The 23,383-nt window shown below is 52.7% G+C and overlaps 3 protein-coding genes across 3 annotated transcripts; 2 read left to right on the plus strand and 1 right to left on the minus strand.

Annotated features, from left to right (window-relative positions):
* Positions 1–221: 221 nt before the first annotated feature.
* Positions 222–9,724, plus strand: TGME49_260410 (hypothetical protein; the record flags this gene model as incomplete). The annotated part of the gene is made up of 16 exons (XM_018781232.1): positions 222–249; positions 359–428; positions 845–935; positions 1,570–1,666; positions 2,140–2,173; positions 2,471–2,524; positions 3,179–3,296; positions 3,660–3,736; positions 4,459–4,832; positions 5,235–5,869; positions 6,250–6,384; positions 6,712–7,116; positions 7,770–7,883; positions 8,622–8,776; positions 9,136–9,231; positions 9,592–9,724. 16 exons carry the CDS (start codon positions 222–224, stop codon positions 9,722–9,724), a joined length of 2,616 nt encoding a protein of 871 aa, XP_018637067.1.
* Positions 9,725–11,960: 2,236 nt separating this feature from the next.
* TGME49_260400 (hypothetical protein) lies at positions 11,961–13,056 on the plus strand (the record flags this gene model as incomplete). Its single annotated transcript, XM_002365172.1, has 1 exon — positions 11,961–13,056. The coding sequence occupies exon 1, from the start codon at positions 12,304–12,306 to the stop codon at positions 13,054–13,056; it is 753 nt and encodes a 250-aa protein (XP_002365213.1). The 5' UTR covers positions 11,961–12,303.
* Positions 13,057–14,967: 1,911 nt separating this feature from the next.
* TGME49_260390 (hypothetical protein) lies at positions 14,968–21,899 on the minus strand (the record flags this gene model as incomplete). Its single annotated transcript, XM_018781231.1, has 4 exons — positions 14,968–17,859; positions 18,103–18,780; positions 19,309–20,454; positions 21,348–21,899. 4 exons carry the CDS (start codon positions 21,897–21,899, stop codon positions 15,082–15,084), a joined length of 5,154 nt encoding a protein of 1,717 aa, XP_018637066.1. The 3' UTR covers positions 14,968–15,081.
* Positions 21,900–23,383: the final 1,484 nt, after the last annotated feature.

Raw genomic sequence — 23,383 nt, forward strand, 5'->3', positions numbered from 1 at the left:
AGCATTGCCCGAGAGGGGAGTCAAAGCGAAGGCCGCATGCCTGGATCTCAGGCGAAGGGTGAGGGACCACGGCCAGAAGAGGGACGAGCTTGGGTAATCTCCTGAGAGGTCGACGAGTCGTCTTCTCCAAACGTTCTCGTGCAAAGCCGCCGTTCCTCCTTTCGACGCTCAGCATTTCGAGGTTCTTCGCTTTTCGTAGAAGGAAGCACACCTGCGAGGAGATGGCGCCCCCCGCAGCTTCGTCTGCAGGTGAGAGACACGCTTTTGCCTATCCACTTTCTCGCCCTGTCTTCTCTCCCTCGGCGCCTGCTTTCTGTGTCCTACAAGTTTTCGGTCTGAAACATCTGCGCTTCTCCAGGGTCGCGAGATGACGTCCTCGTCCAGGCGGATGGGACTCTGCGTTTCTTCGGAACTCCCCTCACTCTCAGGTGAGTTCGCCAAAAACTTGCCCACACTCTTCTATGCGCATCTGCATGCGTACTTGTGCAGAGACGTATTGTATATACCAACATGTATACATATATATGTATATATATATATATGTCTATATATAGAGAGAGAGACATAGATGGGTCTACTCTGTGCACATACATACGCATGCATAACCGTATGTATATTTATATACAAATATATGTATTTCGATACGTGCTTGCGAGATCTCTGTGTATGTGAATATGTCATTAACTCTCTAGAGGTCGCCGTCTGCATACACGTCTGTGTACGGCATGCAACGATGGCTAGAAGCTGGCTGTCTTGACAAAGATGCAGAGGAACGCTTAACTCAGGTGTCCGATTGCAGATGCTGTTGTGTTTCTTTCAACACTTCCGTTTTTGCTGTTTTTAGAGAATGGCGACTGCCTGTTGCGGAAGCACAAGGAATTTTGAAGTCTTCTTCCGAGACGCAGTTTGTCTCGCTTTCTTCCCTCAGCCGCTTCGTCAGTTGCTTCTAAAAACCTCCCAAAACAGATCCTGCCATTAGCTGGACATTCGAATGAAAAAACTTGCGTCCAGGCGGTATCGAAACGTTTTCGTTATATCTATCTATCTATCTATCTATCTATATAAATATATATATATATATAAGTAATTTCCTCTATGTGTCTGCCATTTCTTCCTTCGGTGTCTGTGTATTCGTTGGAGTTCCTCGATCTCCTTCAATGTGTAGCGCTGCATCGACGCACATCCGTGTTCACTGTGATCCATTTCTCGCCTCTCTCGGAATCGCTCTGTATGGCGCGCGCTGCGCCTGTTCCCTATCTTTATGTGAGGCAGGTTTTTCTGTTGTGAAGTTGCCTCTGGGCTCTTCTTCGATTCCGGAATTGTCACGGGACCTCCACGCGAGCGCACGCGCCTGTGTGGACTGAGAGCGTCGCGTGAAGCCGCGAGAAGACACCAGCGCCTTGAGCAGAGATTTGGTGTGCCAACGTCGGACGCGCGTGTTTCTCTTGTTGACGAGTCGCTGTGTCGATGTGATCAACCGCGGCGGAGGGGAAGCTGTTTCTTCTTCTCACGGAAGACGAGGACTCCTCCGCCAAGTTCTCTCTCTGTCGCTGTTTCCTTTTCTCTCAGTCAAGCCATGACGCCTTCGTAGCTGCAAAGACAGGCGCAGATGTGGCGATCCTCGGCATTGTCTCGGACGTCGGGTCTCAACGATCGACAGAAAACAGTGAGCATCGTGCAGTCATTTGACCCACAGAGAAAAAAGTACTTCCCATGTCGGCGCAGAGAACGGAAAATCTTGAGATGTTGCACGCAGAGATTCCGCGACGATTCCTCTCTGGAGCGTACCCTCTTTGTCGACAGGCTGTATGTAGTCCTCAAATAGGAGTGACTGAGGATACGGCGTTTTTCCCTTGGTCGCTGGCACACCCACTTCAGCTGGTCGGGTGTACGTACAGCTGAGCCACGTGCGTCTTCTCCGGAGTTCAGTGTTTTTGTTGTGCCTGCACCTTTTCGCTGCCTCCGTATGCATTCCATCGACTATGCCCCGCATGCGTTCCTTTCCTCTGCCTTTCCAATTTCGTTTTTCTCGCTGATACGTCTTCTCGTCGGCTTTTTCCACTTCATGCGGGTGTTCGCGAGTTGCTCGCGTTTTCTCTCCACCTTTCGTCTCCGTGTTTCTCCGCTTTCTGCGCTCAGGTCACTTGTGGTCGTGGACCCTCTGGGACTTGCAGTGAGTGACGGTTTCTGCGCTTTTTGCGTCCAGCTGTTTCTCTCCCGCTGGGTGTTTGTCACCTCTCTCTCCCCTTCAACTCCGCCTCTCCTCGTCGCTAGACTGTTTCCTTTTTCTGTTCAGCTTTCTGCCCACCTCTCTTGACTCCCGTCTTTGTACACTCTTACCCACCAGCGTGTTGGTAGTGTTTCGTCTTCTCGCTTGTGCTTCGTTCTCGCTTTGCCAGTGTTTTTAGTCGTTTGTTCTCTTCTTTTTCATGGAAGAGTCTTCGTGTTTTTCGTTTCTCCCGACTTTCAGAGAGACTAAAGTAAAGCTTCTTCTCCGCGGCGAAGCGCTCTGCCGTACCTTGCAGTAAGTCCCCACGAGCGACGTTTGGAGCATTTTTCTTTCTCGTTTTTCTCATTTCTACTTCCTCCCTTTTTTGCTTCTGTTTTCTCGTGCCGTCCGTGTCGAGCTTCTCCTACACTCGTCCTGTCGATATGAGACGAAATTTTTCTTCCGTTTCTTCGTTTTTTGTGGTGTACCCTCTTTCTCTCGTCCCCGCGCCTTTCTCGCGCCTCTCCAGTTTTCTCTATCGACTTCTTTTTCTTTTCCGGCTTCTTTATTTCAGGGGGCTTCCCGTCTTCACTTCCTCCCTCTTCGTCGAGGGCGCAGTCGGCCGTGTTCCGTGTTCATGTTTTTGCGTGCAAGTCAAGACATTTTGACTTGCCTTGTTTTCTCAAGCGCTCGGCCGTCGAATACGGGGAACTTTACATGAGTGCAATTCCTGTACATTGCTTGTTTGTTGACGAGCATGCATGCACTCTGACAAAGACAGAGACAGACAGATATAACGACGTGGTACAGAAATATAAGCTGAGGAAGACAGAGGTACGACCGACAGTGAGACCGATATATATATATATATATGTCTGTGCCTAGCGCTTTTCAGCATGCGCCTCTCTTTCTGTAAGTGTGTTTTTTTCGACAATGTGAACTTGTGCGGTTGACGTTTTCGCTTCTCAGAAAAGAAGATGTAAAGCCGGGGATGCTTCTCGCGGTGCTAAATCCGACGTTATTGGAGCAGAATCCGCAATATGACAGTCGCTGCGTGTCCGTCGACAAAGCTGACAACATCCTGTTGGTGAGTTCAAACACACGGCGAGGAAACGAAGGGAACGCCGAGAAACGCAGGATCTCTAGCAGTCGAGAGAAAGCGTCCACCGCGTCTCCATCTCGACAGATATTGCAGTATATTTCTGCATTTTCATATCCCTTTCACCCCGCTTCACACTTGACGCCAGCGTTCTCCTGGGCGCATCATACACTTGAGCCGGGACGCCTGAGCATCTGCATGCAGCACTTGAAACGAAGATTGATTCGATGAGGTGGACGTACACCCGGTCCACTCTCTTTGGTTTTGCTTCGCTGCTGTCTCGTCAGTTGTCGTCTTTATTTTCCCGAGTTTTTCTCCTTATTCTCCCTTTCTTCTCTCTTCTCAATGCAGATCGGTGGGGTTCAAGGCGTCATGCGTTGTGGTGCGATGACGAAGAAACAGACGCCGTGTAGCATGATGGTCTACGTGTAAGTCGCAGGTGAAAACGGATAGGTCTGCTGTTCACAACTGTTCCTGTTGCATGCATTCCCTCACAGAATTGATATAGGTGATTTTCATCGACTAGCCGCAACGTAGTAGTAGGTTTGTAGTTCTGAGTAGGCGAAACGGCTGAGAGAAACCACAGTCCGTGAGCAGCGAGTGGCCTCAGTGTATGGAGGCGGGAAAAGCAGGCTCCTCACACAAATGGAAAGGCACATGCACGTCACGATTCGCATGTGAAGAAGGAACTGATACGTTTCGCAGTTTAAAGAAACGCCCGAAGTTAATCTCAACGCTACAATGCGCATCTCGGGAATCGGCGAGGAGGCGGCGCGGAGGACGGAGGTGTATGTACACCGGGAACAGGCTTCGGGACCGATCTAAACGGCAGCGGGGGATAACTGCGTCATACAGAGATTCGTTTGCTGCTGTGAGATACAGAAGACCCAAGTCTCTTGTGATTCCTGAACACACCATTGTGATGCTCGAAATGTATGGCACTATAGCCACGGCGTTACAGAGCACCTAAACCCCACAAGAGGACGGAGCAGAGAAGAGAGGAAAACGAGAGTCGCTGCGCGCGTAGGCAAATCACGGCCATGGGATAGGCCGCGCAGTCACGGGAGACCAGAGAACGAGGACCCCGTTTGCCGTTGAATACGTATTCGTTCTTGTCTCAATGCGAATCGATTCTCCTCTTCTGTCGCAGCCCGACCATGGGGGATTTCTGTCGCTTTCACGTCTCCTCGCGCGCTGCCAAGTCGCAAGATGCTCGCGTCAAGTCTCGTCAGATTCCTTCTTCCTCTTTTTCGTCTCGTCCTGCTTCGTCGTCCCTGGCATCTTCTGCATCTTCCAATTCTTCTGTGAAGTCTGAGGAAAGCGGGAAAGTCGCGCCCCCGGTTGTGGCGCCTCACCGTCGCCTTCTTCGTGGGTCAGGTGAACATACACCCGGGCCCGGTCGGGAGGTGGCGTCTTCTGCGTCCTCGTCAGCGTCTCTGTTGAAGCTGAAAGAAACACTGGAGACGAAGGAGAGACAGGAGGCGAGAATTGCTTCGTTGCTGCGAGCGAACCCCGCGCTGAGAAGTGAGTTCCTACTGGAAGGAAAACGCAACTCGTTCTTCCCTCGCTAAAAAGGACGGCTATCTGGAAAGTGCCTTGCCGGTGCAGCGCCATTCTTCACGGAGAGTCGTCGGGAATCGTGGTTTCCCTGAATCAATGGAAACCTTCCAAAACCTCCAAACGGTGCCTCGTGACTGCCTAGGCGAACGCACGACAAAACCGTTCTTGAACCTCATGTCCACGTATAGATTCTTGAAACTCTCCTGCATGCATGCGGGTTCAGTATCCAGTGCATGCGTTTTTTTCTGTTGCTCTCCTGGGTGCAGTCACTGCTCAGTGCTTTCTCCATGCATGCGCGTCTTCATCTCCTCTGCATACATGCATTTTCCAATCGCGCATGCGTGCATGTGCTCGCTTTTTTCGCAGAGGCCAATCACAAAGTGGCTCTCGAGCGCCAGCAGCGCGAGGCGGCGCAGAGCGTCGCGCCTCCGGTGGACGGTCCTCCGAGTTCTATCGCGAAAGCGAGCAGTCAGCCTCCTCAGCCTAAAGCCCCTTCATCTCAGCCGAAGGCGTCGTTCTCAGCTCTGCGAAAGTCTGTCTCTGCGACTGCTGAATCTCCTCATTCCTCTCCCTCCGCCGCTGTCCCCTCTTGTTCTTCCTCTTCTTCCTCTTTTTCTCCTTCCCCCCCTTCCTTTTCTTCCCCATCTTCTTCGCTCTCTTCGTCTCTCGCTTTTCGCGCGACCCGAGAGAAGCGGGAGGCTTCTCTCGCTGGAGAAAAGGCGCGAGGGTCTCCGCCGGGAGTGTCTGTTGGCGAGAAGGCCGTGCATGCGGCGGCGACGCGAGTCTCTGGAGTCTCTCCGTCGGAGGCGAAGCAAGCAGGTGGAGGTCGAGAGGAAGGCGTTGCGGAGAGGCCAAAGTCGCTCGCGCGAGAAGGGCGGCAAGTGGGGGGGATGCTGCAGGAGCATTTGAGTGACGCGCAAAAGAAGGCTCTGGGGACTCTATCCAGCGAGTTCGTCAGGCGCCGATACTTGCGTCTCTTTTACGAAATCCAGAAAGACGACGTAAGCGAGCCGACTATCGGATCGGCATCGCGCTGTCTCGATTGCGTGTGGTTTTTGGTCTTTCCTCTCTTTTTTGTTTCCTGTTCTGGGATGCTCTGGAGCATGCGCTGTGCGCGTTCTCGGCGCGCGTCGCACGCCCACCGCCTCCGCGCGATCTCGGTTGGGCTCACAGGGCTCATCATAGCGGTTGGCATGTTCTCTTGAACTCTGTCTTCACACGAACGCCGTGCATGTTTTGTGAAATGTACTTCAGAGTAGCATTGTAGTCCGTCTGTGAAAGCGTTTCCGGACGACGAGTATGTTCTTGTAATTTCCGTAAGGTCTCTTCACTCTTTGTCGCTTCCAAAGGACTTCTGTACTCTTTGTGAACTCGTTTTCAGAATACGCCTGGAAACCGGGCTCTGTTCGACGAGCTCACCTCCGTGCGCGTGGAAATGAAATCGTACACCCGCCAGGATTTCCAAGTGATGGGTCTCGTCGACCTCATGCCGCCCCTGTGTCTTCATCCTGACCAGGTGAGAAGACACGGAACTGCGAAAACGGAAGCGCTCTTCTCTTTATGTAGTGCACGTCGTCTTGTGTGCGTCTCTGGGTTTCCGCGACCTGCGCGTTTGTCCTTCCTTTCTCCGCAATGTTCTCCTCTCTTTTACCTGCTTCTCCCCAGTGTGCTCTCTCCTCTCTTTCTTCTCCTTCTCACTCTGATTCTCGCCGTGTCTCTTTCTCCCTCTCTCCCTTCCCTGTGCTGCGCTTCTCTTGCCCGGTGCCTTTCTCGTCTGTGTCCTCATGTCGCCCGCGTTCTTTACGTTTGCGCCTCGTCCCCATATGCGTTTTGCTTTTCTCAGACAATTGCGGAGCTCGCGCTGACGATCTGGCGAGCGGCGCATTTCCGTCTCCAGGCAACTGTCAACCCCGCAGCTTCGTCGCCTGCCGCCTCGATGTCTGCCAGCGGGCTGCCTCCGGAGACTCGCAACCTCCGTGCGGAGGAAGTTTCGCGACGCCTCGCGGTGGACGTTGCCAATGTGAAGGAGATTTTCAAGAAGCGGCAGAAGGAAGAGAAAAAGCGGCAGCGCGAGATCGCCCGGGAACGCACCGAAAGCGAGAAACGCATGCGCCAGAAACAGCGCGACGAGTTGCGAACGCCGGCTGCCGCGCGGGGTGTATGTACACCCGAGAGTCGAGACGAACAGCGCGAAATGTTGCAGGAAATCATGCGCGTCAAATCGACAATCCAGGAGCATGTCGAAAAGGTAAACGCTGACCCAAGTCGCGTGTTCTCCACGTCGCAATGACGGGCAACTTTCCCTCCTTCGGTTGTGTTGTTTCTCCTCCGACGCTGACTTAAACGGCTTCGCGTGCTTCGCCGTCGCGCCACTTGCGATATGGCCGAACGGAAGTTCATCGTAACTTTGGCACCCCAGAAAGGCCTCTCTGCCCCTGCGATCACATGCGCGAGGAAGGCAGGGGCTACAGGAGGTGGACCGAAAAAACGCAACGCAACACGCAAGTGCACGTCCATAACTTCAGCGCCGGTGGTCTGCCCGGCGGTCTTGTAGAACATCAAGTCGTGAATGAAGGTAGAACCGGGGAACCCAAACGCTCTGAATTTCTTCGTCGGTATCCAGTTCCCTGTCTTAGCGCGTAGACGCAACATTCATAAGCTTCTCCATCGACGGAACGCGGCGAAGAAGCACCCGTTGTGGAATGCAAGTCCTTTGGTGGATATATACCATACATATTGGTATACTTATATGAATGCATATATATATATATACTTATGGAAATAGATAACTGTATATGTGTGTGTATCTTTGTATCGCGTGTAGGTTTGCAGGGACGGCAAGCGTGTCTGAAGTTCAGAAGTTTATCTCCTCCGCTCTCGGATCTTTTGTTGCGTTTTCAGGCCGATTTCGAGGAAGAGCAGCAGATGCTGAAGCTGCTGGAGAAGCAAGACGCGCGCGAGGAGTTCAAGCAAAGCATCAGAGAGATCCAGATCGAAGCTTTCTTCTGTCATCAGGTAAGTTGCCCTCTATCTGCGTCGCCTTTTCCTTCCTGTTTATTTCCCCTTCCTTCTTTCAGTCACTTGCCGCCGTGTATCGCTCCCCCGTGGTATCTTCCGGGTGTTTGCCCCTTCCTGTATTTCCTCATATTCTCGTCTTTTCTGGCATTCTTGTCTTCTCTCACATTCTCGCTTTTCCTCACTGCCTCACTTACCTGTATTGTCTCCTTCTCCCCCACTGTCTCCTCTTCTCTCGGTGTCTCCCTCGCTTTCTCTGCTCGTCTGCTTGCCAGTTCTCCGTGGTCTTCCTTTCTGGATTTCGCTGTCTCTTCGTCTGTCAATGTTGCTTTCTTCTTGCTCCCAGCTTGGTTCTGCGCCTCGGGCTGCTCAGGATTTCTTCGCTGTGGGTGGCGACATCCATCTGGCTGTGCTCTCCAGTGTGCTTGATTGTGTCTCCGCGTCAATCTCGAGCTCTTTCGACTCTGTGTCGTCTGTCAGTCTCCTGTTTTCTCTTTCCCCAGTGTCACGGTAACGCATGCAGCGCTTCTCGTGTTCAGCATCGAAGCTCTCCAGTTGCGGCCTACTTGAATCTTTTTGCTAGCCTCTCAGGCGGTTGAGTTTGAGAAAATCTGTCTTAGCCGGCAACATTACTTGGTCTCGAAGGCAGCATCTGCATCGAGCGAATGCAGCACGAGTCTTGATTTCGCCATTCATCTTTTCTTCGTCTTCCCCGCTTGCTGTCTCTCCTCTCCTTAGTGCAACGAGTACTGCGACAAGCTCAATCCGGTCTGCAGCAAGGCTGGACACACTATCGAAAAAAAGAAGGCGATCAAGCGGTTCTTCCGGTGTCCAGAATGTATGTACAGCCCAATCATTGCCATCGGCCATACTCTCCCCGACGGATGTCCCAGGTACGAGGAAACCCAATTGTTTTTCTCAGTCTCCTCGACCCCCTCACTCCGTCTCTCGTTTCGTACCCCTTATGTTCTCTCGTTCGCCTCCATTTCATTCACTTTCTTCCATTTCTCGTCTCTTTTTTCCTCTTGCTTTTTCTGTAGTTTTTCTTCCCTTCCTGCGATGCCGTGCTCCCCCTCTCTTCTTTCCTTCGCCGGTAGGACCTGTCCTCTTTACACTCGTGTTTTTGTCTCTGGATTCTCCCGTTTCGTGTTTACCGCTTTTCGTTGTGAATTCCAATTTTCCACACGGCTGTTTACCAGCTCCTTCTCTTGCTCCTTCCGCTTCTCCCTTGATCATCGAAATCGTTTTTCAGGTGTCGGGTCGCGCTCAAAAATCTGCTGCTTCCCGCTGTCTCCGCATATAAGCCGAAAGCCATCAAGCCTCTCCAGAACGAAATTCTTACCATCACGTAGGCACACGTTTCGAGTTTGCACTTTTTCACGTGTTCCCTTTTCGAGGGCCCTCTCGTTTCCGTCCTCGTACTACCTGTCTTTCTTTCCAGTTTTCTTTCTCTCTCTCCTTTTCTTCTTTCTTCCTCCTCTCTTCTTTTTCTTTCCCCCTCTCTTTTTTCCGTCCTCCTCGTTCTCGTTTTTTTCTTTCTCCCTCTTTTTTTCTTTCCCCCTCTCTTTTTTTCTATCGCCCTCTCGTCTACTTCCCTCTTTCTTCTCGGGTTTCTCTCGCAACTCTTGCCGCCACTCCCTTTTACTTTCTCCGTCCTTCCTTCATTTCCTTTCCGCTGGGCAACATGCATTGCTGTATTTTTTCTCAGAGGAGAAGACGAGGACCACCGATGTCGCTCTCGTCCGGTCAAACCTCTCCGCGCTCAAGCCTCGGACCCCTCCGACGACTGGAGTCACGAAGAGGAGAACGTCCAAGTTGCTGCAAATGCGTTGGAGTCGTGATGTGGACGTGACTGGGACGAGGCATGGCAACGAAACTACGCAGCGGGTATCGGAATGTTTGGAGACAAATGAGGATCCGGAGAGGAGAGGAGAAATCCAGAGATACCCCAACGTGAATAGCATGATCTTTGTACAGCTTGTACACCGGCATACTTTATGCACTTAACGCGAGGGAGGGACTCATAGACAGCCATGTAGCTCTGGGGCAGTGTCAGGTGGCTAAATCAAGAGCGATGGGCAGGGAAGAGAAAGGCTTTACGGGAGCATATTTTTGATGTGGAGGAATGGGACGCGTGCATGCAGGGAGAGATAAAGACAGGCGAAAGAAGATGGAGAATTCAGGAGACACAATCAGGAATGACAAGGCTGTCCCTGCTGGCTTGTGTGTCCAGCGTTTTCTCATTTATAGAGTGCTATTTGATCGAGATACGTGCGCCAGAATTGCACTTTGTCTCCTTGGCAACGCTTCGGGAATGACTTCATATTTCTTCGACTCGGTGTTGTTTCCCATAACACTTAACTCTTGAAGTTGTCAAACTCCGGCACAGGCGGAAGAAAACAGCTTTCTCTGGAGACGAAACTGCGAGTCCTCTCCCAAGCTTGTTTGCGTGGACACCTGCACTTCCATGTACATACACAATATATGTATATATGTAGACTGATCAATAGGTAGTCACTTTTGCTTGTACCGATGCGCATGAATATGTGAGTGATTGTAGATAAATATATATCTGTGTGTAGGTATGAAGTGTCGACGGTGCTGTATGGTCTGCAGCGGTGAGACATGGAGAAAACGCGTTTCGTTTATCCAGCACATTTACGTTATAGTTGTCACAAGGGCATTGACCGCACATGTCCTATCTTTCACTGTGGTGCACGTTCATCGCGAGAAGACCGAGAAGCACAAGGCGCATGAAAAGTTGGACGCGAGAATTGTCTGGATCCACTAATTTTAAAGCTCTGGCATCGAGCCAATGCATGCAAAGAGGCGAACTTTCGGCCTGTTTCTGTCTGCTGTGCTATCGTCTAAGAAGCTTTGATCGATTCCAGGTTTCTACGATAACCGTTTAGGGTTTTGGGGTCATTCTTGAAACGGGTGTTCCAGTATACACGCTGCGCACGCTTTAGACGCAGAATTTACAAAGACTGGTAGGTTCTTCTGTTGAAAGGATTAAGAATACATTTCCAGATTTTCTGCTGGGGCTACAGCCGTTTCCCCGAAGTATTTGAGTGGGAAGTGCACGTACGTGTTCTCAAACGATTCTACCAGTGGGCTAGAGGTTAACAAGAACTGACAGCTGCAAGTGTGGCGTCGCATATTGATTCTTATTATTGGGAGCTTCTTCGTGAACCCCTACGTTTTTCGGACGTCCCGTAAGAGCTATGTCGCTGGCCCCCTCCTGTACAGTCTAACTTTGTGCGCCTTTCACTTGACGAATTCTGGAGTCTTAGAAGTGTGTCGTCGAGTCTTCCCAGGTGCCATGCCGACCTCATGGCAGTCCAGGATCGACTTCTGGGGAAAAAGAGAACCAATGTAACTCCATGAACCGTGATTTTGTGTAGCGAGATAATATGGGTAATCTGGGGACCTTCATAGCGCACTATCGTGCAGTTAGATACTGCGTAAATTCTTTGTGTTGTGACAGTCGCAGCTTGTGAAAAAAGCTATAAGAGGGAGAACATGTTAGAGCTTTACGCCTTAAGTCAGTTTCCTTTGGTGTGGGTTGTTTGAAGAGCTACGGAAACTCTGATGTGTCTTTCCGTCCTCGCTGAACACCGGGGATTCGAGGAATTCGCAGACATGGAATTCCCGGACGCGGATGCCGGCACTCGGCTCTCGTGTGTTCAGTCACATATACCCTTTCCTGGCGCAAAACACCGACAGAAAAAGGGATTTAAGTGAGCTTCTCTTGTGAATATGGTTTGTTTTGTAGCCCGTGCATCTCCCTGTGTCTAGATATATCCACCTGGATCGTCGATTTCGGTTAGTCCATTGACCTCATCAACCCGTCAACGAAGAGGGTTAAAGTCCCGTTTTCTTCCGAACCCGTTCTCGAGTTTTTCCACGCAGAGTGGCGTACTCTTCAACAGCTGCCACCCGTCCACATTGCAGGGGTTTGGGCGCTGGTGTGTGTAGGTTGTGTCTCGTTGACGTACAATTTCCAGAGACGCAGTCTCTGTCGATGTCACCGTCCGCAGCTGCTTGGAGTGTCCCGAAGGCATAAACAAAATCGTCATTTACCACTCTCTAGGCTTTTGTTGGCCACAGATGTTGAGCGACGTCTCCAAAGTGCGCGGTCGCTTTCGCTGCCAAGTGGATTTGTGGAGAGAAAGGTGGACCTGGATTGCGGCTTTGCACACCTCGGCGTGGTCGTGTCTGTTTTTACTGTGCGTTTCTCGTCCACAGTGCCGACACGGCATTCCAGCACTGTCTACGCGTGCGGCCCCGTTTCACGTCCTTAGAAAGAGAGCAAACCGCTCAAAAATCGTAGGATTCGCCATTGGTTGCCTAGACGCTGTTTTAGTTCTTTAGTTCTTGTGTCACCAAGCGTGTGTGTACGGCACAGTCTGGTGTCAAAATGGCGCGCGGGTTTCCCTCGAGTTCCGAGCTCGAGACGGAAACTCCGGACGACCTTAGCATTTTAGGTGATAGTAGGCTTTCCTCAAACTTGACCGAGCGTTCTGGCTCGACTGCAGGAAGCGTGGCAACTCCAAAGTCAACTTGCTCGTCTGAACTGCGGGCGTCGGATCTCATCCTCGATTCTTTGACTCTTGGGGTTTCCCAGGAGGGCGTGGTGCCTGGCGGAAGCACGACCTGCATGAAACCGTATTTCGCACAACGTACAAATCAGGATGCAGCTGTTTTTCGTCAGGATACAGACGAGGTTGGAGAATGTTGCAGCGAGTCGCCGGAGAAGCAGCCTCAGAAAAGCCGGCTTCACGCTTTCGGTACCGGAGTGCACCCAAACATTAGGGAGTCTCCTATGACCGGGATGCTAACGCCCAGTTCCCATATTTCTACCCCGGGATCGGTGACGGATGACTGCGCAAATTCAAACCCAAGTACGGCTCGCAGCAAACAAGCGCACGGAAGGCATGTGTCTCACATTGTGTCGCACAGTATGGTGGTCCCGACCGAGCTGTCTGCTCACGAGGTGGTTTACTTGAAGATGCTCTATTACTACAAACAGAAATCCCGATCGGCGCGGGAGAATCTCTGGGGACCTTCCGACTTGTGCTTCCATTGCTGTCGACGATATAAATCAGTTGATCCTAAAGCCGATTCCCTCCTGGATGACCTGAAGCGACACGGAGGTCTTCACGCCGCGTAGGCACACTCCCCCGTCTGTGTAGAAAAGGATGAGCGGAATTCGACTTTGGATTAAAGCGGTGGTAGAGTGTAGTAATTGTCGGTCCACGTGCTGCGGCGACGAAAGTGCAAGGAATGGTGCCGGACTATTAAGTGATTGCCAGTTAGCAGTGATTTCCCAGTTGTGCAGAGAGGGTGTCGGCGACTGGTATTGAGTCTCCTGCAAGCTGAGAAACGGCTTAACAGAATCGCATTCCATACGACATAACGACTTATGCTCAAACTGCAACAGCACATGTTGCTCTGTCGACTCATTTGCATTAAACTTTAGGAATTGTGTATCTGTTTTTGGTTTCGTTTTACGGAGTATGCTTCGTTACACCAGGTAATGGTATTAAGTCCAGAACAACGTATCAGCTGCGTTTGTGCATATAAATTTAGCAAGAAGGGATGTAGCTTCTGTTTTTCCCATGCGATGCAGTTCGTGGGGTGTCGAGGTTGAGGGGCTTCCTACAACCTGACCGAGGATCCTTTCCTCCAGAATTTTTGGATTTGCCATGCGACCTAACAGGTTCCTTCATGATAATTTTTGGAGTTCTGTACGGTACACGAAACGTATGAAATTCGCTTCCTTCTTTGTGATGCCAGCTGCAGTTGGGCGTCCTCACCTCATTCTGTGCTGTGTTGTACAAGGACCGTGCAGTGTGTTGGCTAAAGTGGGCATTCGTTCTGGGAGGATGTTTCGACTGTGGAACACGCCGGACGTATCAGGTTTTTTTCCTGCACAGCTTTAGTGAGATTGTGGGCATACGAACTAGGAAGTTCTTTGCCGGACAAGCGAACGCGGGTAATGTGAGTACTGAAAAAACTCTATGAAACATACCGCTAAAGAAGACGTTGCCGTTTTTGTAAAACAAATGAAGTAGACCTCAGAAATTGCGTGAGCCTAAACCATCGCGAGGGAGGCATGAACCAGCCTGTCGAACGTGGCAGGCCGTAACGAATATATATATATATATATTAAATTCACGTTAAGCGGAGACAGATATAGGAGTCTAGCTATTATCGTTATGCTCTTACTGTCGGCTTTGTACGGATGATATGATAACGTCTTTGTACCAAACTATACATTGGTGGTTCGGAAGTGCTTTTCCCTATTCCTAGGACGACTAGGTTCTGTATAAGTATCTCAGAGAATCTGTTCTGATTTCTGTAGTAGTCCTTGTTTGACAATGTACCCCTAGGCTGAACTACACGGACGGGATCATTGCCGGGTGGCGCTATCTGTTCTAACTAAAACAAACCCTACTCCCACTAGGAAAAAAGTGATGGCGTCAGTTCTTGGACAAACAACTTGCGAGCCCAAAATACAGATTGATACAGAGACTTTATCCTCCGCAAAAACCCGACAAATCTTGAAAACATGAATATTACAGCCAAACCATGTGCTTATCACACTGTAGCAAGATACAGTTTCTGTCCAAAGGCTCTGCTGCGGCGTTTCTAGTCTGAATCTATCGTTGTGTTTTCTAACTGACGCGCAACCGTGCAAAATGGAATGTGTAGAGACTCTCGCCGCCACTCCATTCGGCTGTCCGCCGACGGACGCGACACAGAAGTCAAATGCCTTGCGCCGAACAGAACTCGTAGGGTTGCTCGATCTGTCGTATGCGTTTCCCTTTGTGCTGGTGCGACTCCTGCCTCACGCTGAACTCGGGGAAAGCTGCAGCAGCTTTTTCGGCGGTGACTCCCCCGTGTTTACGAAGAACTGTAACGCATAGGCATGTCTTTGCATGCAGGTCCGCATATGCATTCACGCACTCCGATCTACATATTTGCACATATATAGGCATATCATTTTCAGCATTCGTCGTCGCACGTTTTAAGCCGGCTTCACGAGGTTTGAATCAAGCCCGCTTTGGTCCTGGAGCGTCCCCAGAACAGCCGTCTTCCTCTCCAAAAGGCGAAGAGACGAAACAAGGTAAACAGATTCGCTCTGCGATCGCTACACAAAATCCAGTTCGTTTTGTGCCTTTCTCCTCAGCGTTCACTCCCCGGCTGCTTCGGCGCCCTCTTCGATAGCGACCACAATGTCAGCTTCCAGAGTCGCTTCTAAGGTTTGCAGATCCTCAAAAAAACCGGCAAGTTCGAACAACCCCTCCCTGTGCAAAAGCCAGGAAACCCGCCAGCTCCAGTCGCACGCCTCGGGTGTACCTCCACCTGACAAGCCTTCGGCAGACAAAGGGGAAAGTGGAACGGGGCTTTGTAGCGCCGAAACCAGCCGTCCCCCCGTTCTCTTTGTTTGTTTCTCTGCTTCGCAACACGTGCACTCGCAGTGTCTTGGACATTCGCACTTCTGTAAACCCCCTTTCCCCCAGTTCCCTGTGCACTGACCTGCCCGCCATGTCTGCAATGCCCCATGCGAGCTGTCGCCAACACCCACCGCACGTATCAAGTGCACAGGGGAGACAAACCTGAGATGTTCCAGGAACCCCGCAGATGCAGAAACACTTCCGGCACATTGGCTCGGGAACTCAGATGGGTAAAAACGAGAAATACCTTTAGGAACGTTGTTGCCTAAGTCGCGTGACTCCACACATATGCGATCCAAGGCGCCTGCAGGAACGCGCCAGGCAACCTGCGTTTTCGCGTGAGCGCGGCGTGCGAAAACACATGGATACGACTGGAAGTTGCAGCGAGTGCCTGCTGCGGTGGTGTCTGTCTCGTTCTCCATACACTCAGACGCGGAGAAACGGTATGCCCCGTGTGAATCTGGGAGAGGCTTCCCGTCTCCATCGCTGGCATCACAATTCGTGTAAGACCGGCTTTTCTCTAGAAAATGCGAAAGTCGCGGAAAAAGTGGACACAGATTGGCAGACCCAGAACCACCTGCACCGTTGCGTGAACACGAAAAAGTCACGTCTCGGTGAATCCGCTGAGGAGTCGCTCCTCTGTCTAAAAAGGCAAGACATCGGGATGGGAAACGCAGCGATGGTTCGCCGTGTATTCCACTTCTGGAGGACACTTGATCCCCTTCAAAGAGAAGCCGGCGCCTCTGAGCAGAGGCGAATCTGAAAGGCGTGGACGTGAGCGGAGTTCTCCGCATCGCGTGCAAGAGAGCTGACGACGGGAACGAAATGGAGGGAGAGACGGTGGCAAGAGAAGCAGCGAGGCGACAGGACGAAGAAGAGTCGAAGGCGAGCGACACACGAGGAAACAGGTGCAGAGAAAGCTGGACTGAAGGAAAAAATAAAGGGAATCCTCCCGGCCACGATGAGCTGCAAGACAATGCACAACCTGCACCTCGAGACAGGCGACCCCTGCATTCCCTCAACGAAGCTAAAAGAGGCTGAGAAGGCCGACAGATTCTATCGCGAATTTCAGGGAGAGAAAGGTCAGAAACACCCGATGAAGCAGACGGCACGAGCGCCAGAGGGTCTGACGGAAGGGACGGAGAAACAGATGGGGAGGAGAAGGACAGAGAGACAAGAGAGGGAGGAGAGAGCGACGAAGGCAGAAAGGTAGGAGAGACTGAAAAAGAAGAAAGTGGAGAAGATGCAAAGCAGCGGTTCGTCGACAGAGGCTGGGCGCATGCCAGTGACGGAGACGCGACGGATGGGCTGGACGGTGGAGCTGAGGCATCCGCACAAGCTGCGCGTGGATCCCCTACCCCACCACGATCGAAAAGAAAGACGGACGCGCCCCCAGACGAAAACACACCTTCGGCTCGACGGTCCCTCACGAAGCAGAGAGGCTCGCCACACTGGCTCCTATGTGTCTGGAGATCCGGCAGATGTCCCTCCTGTCTCGCCTCTGCACGCGGGTGTCTCCACTCCAAAGATCTCCTCTTCACCTGCCCTTTCGCGACGTAGCTCTCAGGTGCGGTCTCGGCCAAAGCACACTCCCGACGCGTCTGTTCTGAGTCCCCTTCCGTTCCCGCGGAAGCCGCCGCGAGCGGAAAGGCCAGCACGGAAGGTAGAGACGAAGCCGGGACTGCATGCGGGAGAATTGGGTCGGGGAAAGAAGTCCCAGACGCTGACCAAAGACGCCCCTCCAACACCATTGCTGCAGAGAGAAGGAACGACAGGAGAGCTCCGCAGTCCTCATGTTGGCTCAGACGCGCGAGTGTCTCCCGGGGGATTTCTGGGCCGAAGCAATGCCGCTCTCTCTTCCCGGCTTCTTTAAACATGGAAAACCTCTTCGGCATTTCCACGTGCATGCGCGAATCCCAGTCGAGTCTCGGCACATGCAGGTGGCCTTCTCTCTTCTTTTCCAGCCAATGGCGAGGTGGCGAACCGCGTATCTCTCCTTGGCCTGCTTCCGAAGTCCTCTTGCGTTCCTCGCTTCCTCTTATCGGCTCCTCGCGCGCCTCTCTCCAGCGCCTTCTTGCTTCTTCTCCTCGTCCATCTCTCGCCCCCCTGGAAGTTCCCCTCGATTCGTCTGAAAAGCTCGAGCGCCGCTCAGAGTTCGTCCGGAGCCCCTCCCAGTCTGCGCGCGCGGTCGGCGGCCTCATGCCGCGGGTTCCCGGCGCCTCGACGACCTGCAGCGCCTGCGACCCTTCTTGGGCGCCGTCGAGGGAGGCGAGAGACGCCTGGAGAGGAAACAAGGCCTTCATAACCGAGTCTCGCGCGTGCTGGACGAGCGCCAGGGCGCTGTTGGTGGAGCCTGAAGGCGTGGAGCTGGCGCGACTCTTCCCAGGCTTCTCTGTGTGGCCACCCGTCGCTGTATGCGCGCCGCGCTTCTCCATCTTCTCCCTCTCTGTTTCCTTGAGGTCTTGAGAGTCGTTCGTCGACAGCCCAGGCGACGCGCGTTCTGAAGAGACAGCCTGAGAAAAAGAGAGAGAGGGAAAACAGAGGGAAACAGCAGAGAAAGAGCGCGTTCGTGGAGTTTCTGGAGAGAGACACATGAGAAGACTAAGCGAGAAAAGTGATGGGGTAATCACAGACGAGCGAATGATGCCACACGACAAATTCAGAAGACAAAGGTACACATGGCGAATAAACACCAAGTATTATTGGATGCGAGACACTCAAGAAGCCGGAAACTCATCGCAGGGTTGCCGTCTTACCTGCGACTCTTCTCTTTTTCTTCGCCCATGGTCCTCTGATTCGAATTCCCCATTCCCCGTCTCGCCGCCTCTCGCCTCCACTCTACTCCGTCTTCGTTCTCCGTCGCTGGGCGTCCGCGTCGCATGTCTGGGTCTTCGCCCGCCAGGTGTACGTACACTTCGACCGTCTGTTTGTTGCTCTGCGTCTTCCTTTCGGCTGTCTTCCCACTTCGGCTCCTCGTCCTCTGACTCACCTTTCTCGGCCGGGACAGACCGCAGAACACGACGGTTCGCATGCGAGGAATTACCGCAAACTTCATGCGACTCCTCGCGCCTGGATCTCTCCCCCGGCCCTGCCGTCCCTCTCGACCTTTGTCTGTCGCCTCCCTCCCGATCTTCAGCCACGTCGGCCTGAGCAGCCTGGGCGCTCGCTAGCTCCTCTGGAGTCCCGCACGAGTCTCGTTGCTCTGCGCCCGGCGGGCAAGTTTGCTGCATGCGCATCAGCGTTAGAAGCTCGTCGACCTCGGCCTTCAAATCCGCAAAAAACTCGCTGGGTGGAAGCCGCAGCTGAGGCGGGGCACTGGCGCCCAACGCGGAGGCGAGAGGCGAGGCGGCGGAACCAGAGGCGGGCAGAGGAATCAAAACGGGGACGCTGCTGCTGCTCAGAGTCGCGCGGTACTGGAGAGATTTCTCGCTTTGCTGCGGAAAAGGGGAAGAAGCAAAGATAAAGCGAAAGGGCGCTCCAACAGCAGGAGAAGGAAAATGGAAAAGCGAAACATGATTTCCAGAAGAACAACCAACGCGTCGCGCGGAAGCGGTGCAGAAGAGCCTCACGAGCCCCGCGAGGACGCGAAGGAAGAACAAGCATATCGGGAAGAAACAAATAAACAAAGGCCGAAACAGAGAAAAGCAAGCTCAACTTCAACTACAGAAAACCATGTTAACTCCCAAATCTGTCGTCTCAGATACTCGATATACCTCTCTACATATATGTATATATATATATATATGTATATACTTGTGGCGACGACTGTCTGAAATCTTTTCACATACACATCAATATATAGAGATACGTAGATATAGATACGTAGATACAAATAGACAGGGAGATAGACAGATGTTGTTTCGCTGCTCTATCAGTCCTCTTATCATTTTGTGTGCGATTCATTGACCCTTCACAGTCGTAGCTTGTGAGATCATTCTTTCAGCGTGTCTCCTCCGTCTTACTCGAATTTGCGCGAGCGCCTCCTCCTTGCGTCTGCGTTCTCGGTTGGCCTCGCGCTGAGCAGCTTCGCGGCGTCTGCGTTCTCTCTCTAAATCTGTGAGGGCCTTCTGAAGTTCCTCGCCCTGTTGCATGCAGAGAGAATTGAGAGAGTCCAGCTGGCCGGCCACGCGCTCCAGCTGTCTCTCTCGGAGAGCCAAGACAGCCGCGGAAGCGGCAGGCGAGAGTGTCGAAGGCGCCGACTGCGCCCGACTGTGGGGTGAGGCCAGAGGAGAAAGAAGGCCCTCTGGCGCGCGGCTTCTGTCGCGCGTCTCCTCGCCGCTCGGCGACGACGGGGGAGGAACCGAACCTATCGAGGAAGGCGAGGGAGAAGAAGGCGAAGACGATCCTTCCTTGCTCGAGATCACAGGAAAGGGAGAGGAAGCGAAGCCGGGAAGCAGTGCGAGAGACGACAGTGCTGAAGCGAAGGAAGGCGCCCCCACAAGCGTCGAGCCCACGGGCTTGTCGTCACGTGAAGGTCTCTCCTGAAGCCTCTGGTTCCCTTCGCTTTCGCTAGCGTCTTTCGAAGGCTCTTCCTTGTCGTCTGCTGGCTCCTTCCCTTCATTCGCCTTCCTGTTCTCTTCTCGCTGGGCGCCTCGCTCCACTCCGCGAGTCTCGCCGTCTGCACCTGCTTCGCTTTCTTCGCTCTCTTCGGTCTCGACGCTCTCTCCGGTTTCTTCGTTCTCTCCGGTTTCTTCGTTTGCTTCGCTTTCTTCGACCCGTTCCTTCTCTTTTACTGCTTTGTTCCCTTTTTTCTCGACTTCGTCGGCGTCTTCGATGTTCCTCGATGCCTCCCTCTGTCTCTCTTGCGCCTGGTGGAGAAGGCGCTGGATCTGCTCGCGCTGCTCGGCTTCTGCGCGTGCGAGGGCTTGGATTTGTCTCTCGCGCAGAGTTAGTTGTTCCTGGAGGTGCTGCAGATTCAACTCGAGGATCTGGACAAGTTCGTCTCTCCTCTGGATGTCGCCCCGAAGCTTCTCCGTCACGCGACCCAGCTGCTCCTGCAGAAACAAAGTCCTGTCCGACGCAAAGACGGCTCTCAACTCCGACGTCTGTCTCGCCTCGACCTCCGCCGCCAAGCGCTCCTCCAAAGCCCGCGTTCGCATCAGATAAAACTGGAGAGAAAAGGCGCAGAACAAACGCCAGAAAAAACACAGAGCCGGTGAACAAACGAGCGGCTGCGGAGTCAGGGGGAATCAGTCGTAAGTGCAAGACGAAGCATGGAGAAAACGAAGAAAGAACAAGAGGCTGCTGGCAGGGACGCACGCAGCGGGTGAGACTGGCGGAAACCCTCGCGGGTGTCATGACATTCGGGGAGGAGGCAGCACGGAGACCACAAAGGCAACGAACAGGAGGCAGTCCTCACTAAGAACTGGCGACACCGAGGAGAGCCGACGGCGGGAGCGGAAAGGAAAAACGAAAAGACGATGTTTCTTTCTCGAGAGCCAGCGTGTTTCTCGACAGTTGGACTAAACTCAAGCGAACATCCGTATCCCGATAAATAAAAATACAGAAGAACCTCCTTTCTCTGTCCACGGAGGTCTCTTCATTCACCACCTCTGCATAGAAGCATTCAGTCAAATGTCGCTTGATGTAGACACGTCCAGATATATATATATATATATATATATATATTCAAAGTGTATTCAAATATGTATCAGGAGAGGAGAAAGGACATGGGCTCCATCGAGATGCTCATATACCTGGAATGGAAGCTGACTATCTTTTTGTCTCTTCACTTCAAAGCCCGTTCTTCTTCTCAACGCAAGAACAGAAATCACTGGCTATCGAAGCCGAGCCACAGGAAGACAGGAAACAACCGCGAAGCGGCGAGAACCGACAGCGCAGAAAACTCACATCGGGCACACCTAGCCAAATACACAGATATTAAATATTTCTGTGCCTGAATATGTATGTATATATATATATATATGTATATGTATGCATATGTATATCTGTACACCTATGCCTAGGTGTGGAGTATATGTAAATGCGTCGCGCTGGCTACCTGTTTGAGGGATTCGAGGGTTTGCTGAAATCCATAGAACTCCTCAATGAGTTGAAGAAGGCGGTAGCGGGATGCCGCATTTTCAAAGAGTTGCTGCGGCGAACTGCTGAGAGAGAAGGAGGAAGGAACTGAGTGAGAGGATCCCGAGGGAGACGACGAGGAGAGAAGAGGAGATGAGAAGTCCTCGCTCGCACGTCGGCTTCGCGCCCGCGGACCCTGTCCAGCGCTCCGTCGACCGCGACCGGTAGGCGCATTGTGCGGCGAGACAGAAAGAACTGAAACTGAGGGAGAAGAGGCGCAGGGCGAGGCCTCCAGAAGAAACGCGAGGCCGCCGTCGCCTCCTTCCTTCTCGTTCGGGTGTACATCCAGCTCGGCAGCCTCTGCAGGAGCTGGACAGCCCTCGCGTGAAGCAGGTCTCGAAGGAGAGGAGCAAGAAGAAATCGAGGAAGCACGCGAGGACGAGCGAGAAGAGAAGCTTGGAGAGAGACTGCACGAGTGGGTACGGGCGTCGGCCGCCTCCAGAGCAGGAGACGAGAAGACGTCTTCGTCCATTCTGTCTGGCGAAGCCGGTCGCTGAGACGAGGAGGCTACACAGCAAGTGTTCGAGCGCTGCAGAGCCGGTGAAAAGCCTGGGCAACGCAGTGCGCGAGCATGAGAGGCAACCGAGAGATGGAGAAGCAAAAGATTCTCAAGACGAACTCGAGAGAACAGAGGAGAGGGAGAAGAGAGACGCGGCGGAATGAAGCGAAGGGACAAGGAAGGAACAGAGGAGAAGAAGAGGCCTTAGGAGGGCCGGACGTGTAGATACTGCTGTTCACATTAGGAAAGGGAACAGCGGACCTTGGACGGTTCGATTCGTCTGGGGAGGATTTGTTTGAAAAAGAAGCGGGACTTTCCACTCGCCGGAAGGTTCCTGTTTTTAACAGAAACCACGGAATGCAGACCCGGGGAGAGGGCCTGGACGGACTTCGGTTTCGACGAGTTCCCGACGCGCTCGTTAACTCGCGAGCCGAGCGCGCTGGTGGCACCGGAGAAGCAGAAGAACTTTTCTCCAGAAACAACGAAAGCTTCGACTCCATGAAAAAGCGCAGTGAAAATCAATGCGCTTCTCTGGGCACGCTTAAAGCTGGGAAGTCAACGCAGTTCCCATGGAGAAAAAGACTCCCGGAGGCCGAGCAAACAGCCACTCCCGAGGGGGGTTCGTTCTGGGGAAACGACTTTCGAGCGCTCTTCAGAAGGAAGAGCTACTAAGAGAATGTTTTGATCGGTAAGAACAGAGGCAAATCAGTGGAAAGAACGTCGCGTTCTGGCAAAAAACAGTGGAGCCACAGAGCGGACGGGCATGAGACAGGCCAAAGAATACCAGATCCTGAGAGAGCCCACACAGCTACCTCACGCACACTGGAAGTTGGCGGTGTATGTTCGTCGGCTGCGAACGACTGCATTTCTGAGAAACAACGAACTTCCGCTTCGCTCTTGCGTCTCTGGAACTCGATCTCTTGAACGCGGAAGGCCGAGAACAAAAGCTTGTGGCATTGCGCGTTCCTCAGTGTGCATGCAGCGGCTCCCTCTACCGGCTGAAGATGCTCGCTTTTCGGTCCTCTCACAGATTTTACCGCCCGTTTCACACTCCGCCGTTAATGAAGGGTCGCCAAATTAGAGATGCTATTGAGGAAGATATCTCGCTTTGTCTTCAGGGCTGTCCTGCTTCAGTGGAAAGTCGAATCGGGGGGGAAAAGAGCTTCTCTTGATTCAGCAGTCGGAAGATCGGCCAGCGGCAGACCGGTGTGCGAGAGGCTCTCGACACGCTAGACAAAAGCTTCTCCGGAAACAGAGTCGGGTAGGAGTCGGAGACATAGTGGAGCGGACTCGCAGAACTGGAGAACCAACGTTGGTAAAGAGACTTGAGGCCTGAAGGAGGAAATGTGTAGGCAGAAACAAGAACGGAACGTCAGGGGGCCGGGGGGGGGCCAAGCCCATGACGTTACTATGCAGCGTAATGGGCTTTTAAAAACCTGCCGTTCCGTTTAAAAGAA

Source organism: Toxoplasma gondii, chromosome VIIb (genome assembly GCF_000006565.2).
Source record: "Toxoplasma gondii ME49 chromosome VIIb, whole genome shotgun sequence".
NCBI classification, from domain to species: Eukaryota; Apicomplexa; class Conoidasida; order Eucoccidiorida; family Sarcocystidae; genus Toxoplasma; species Toxoplasma gondii.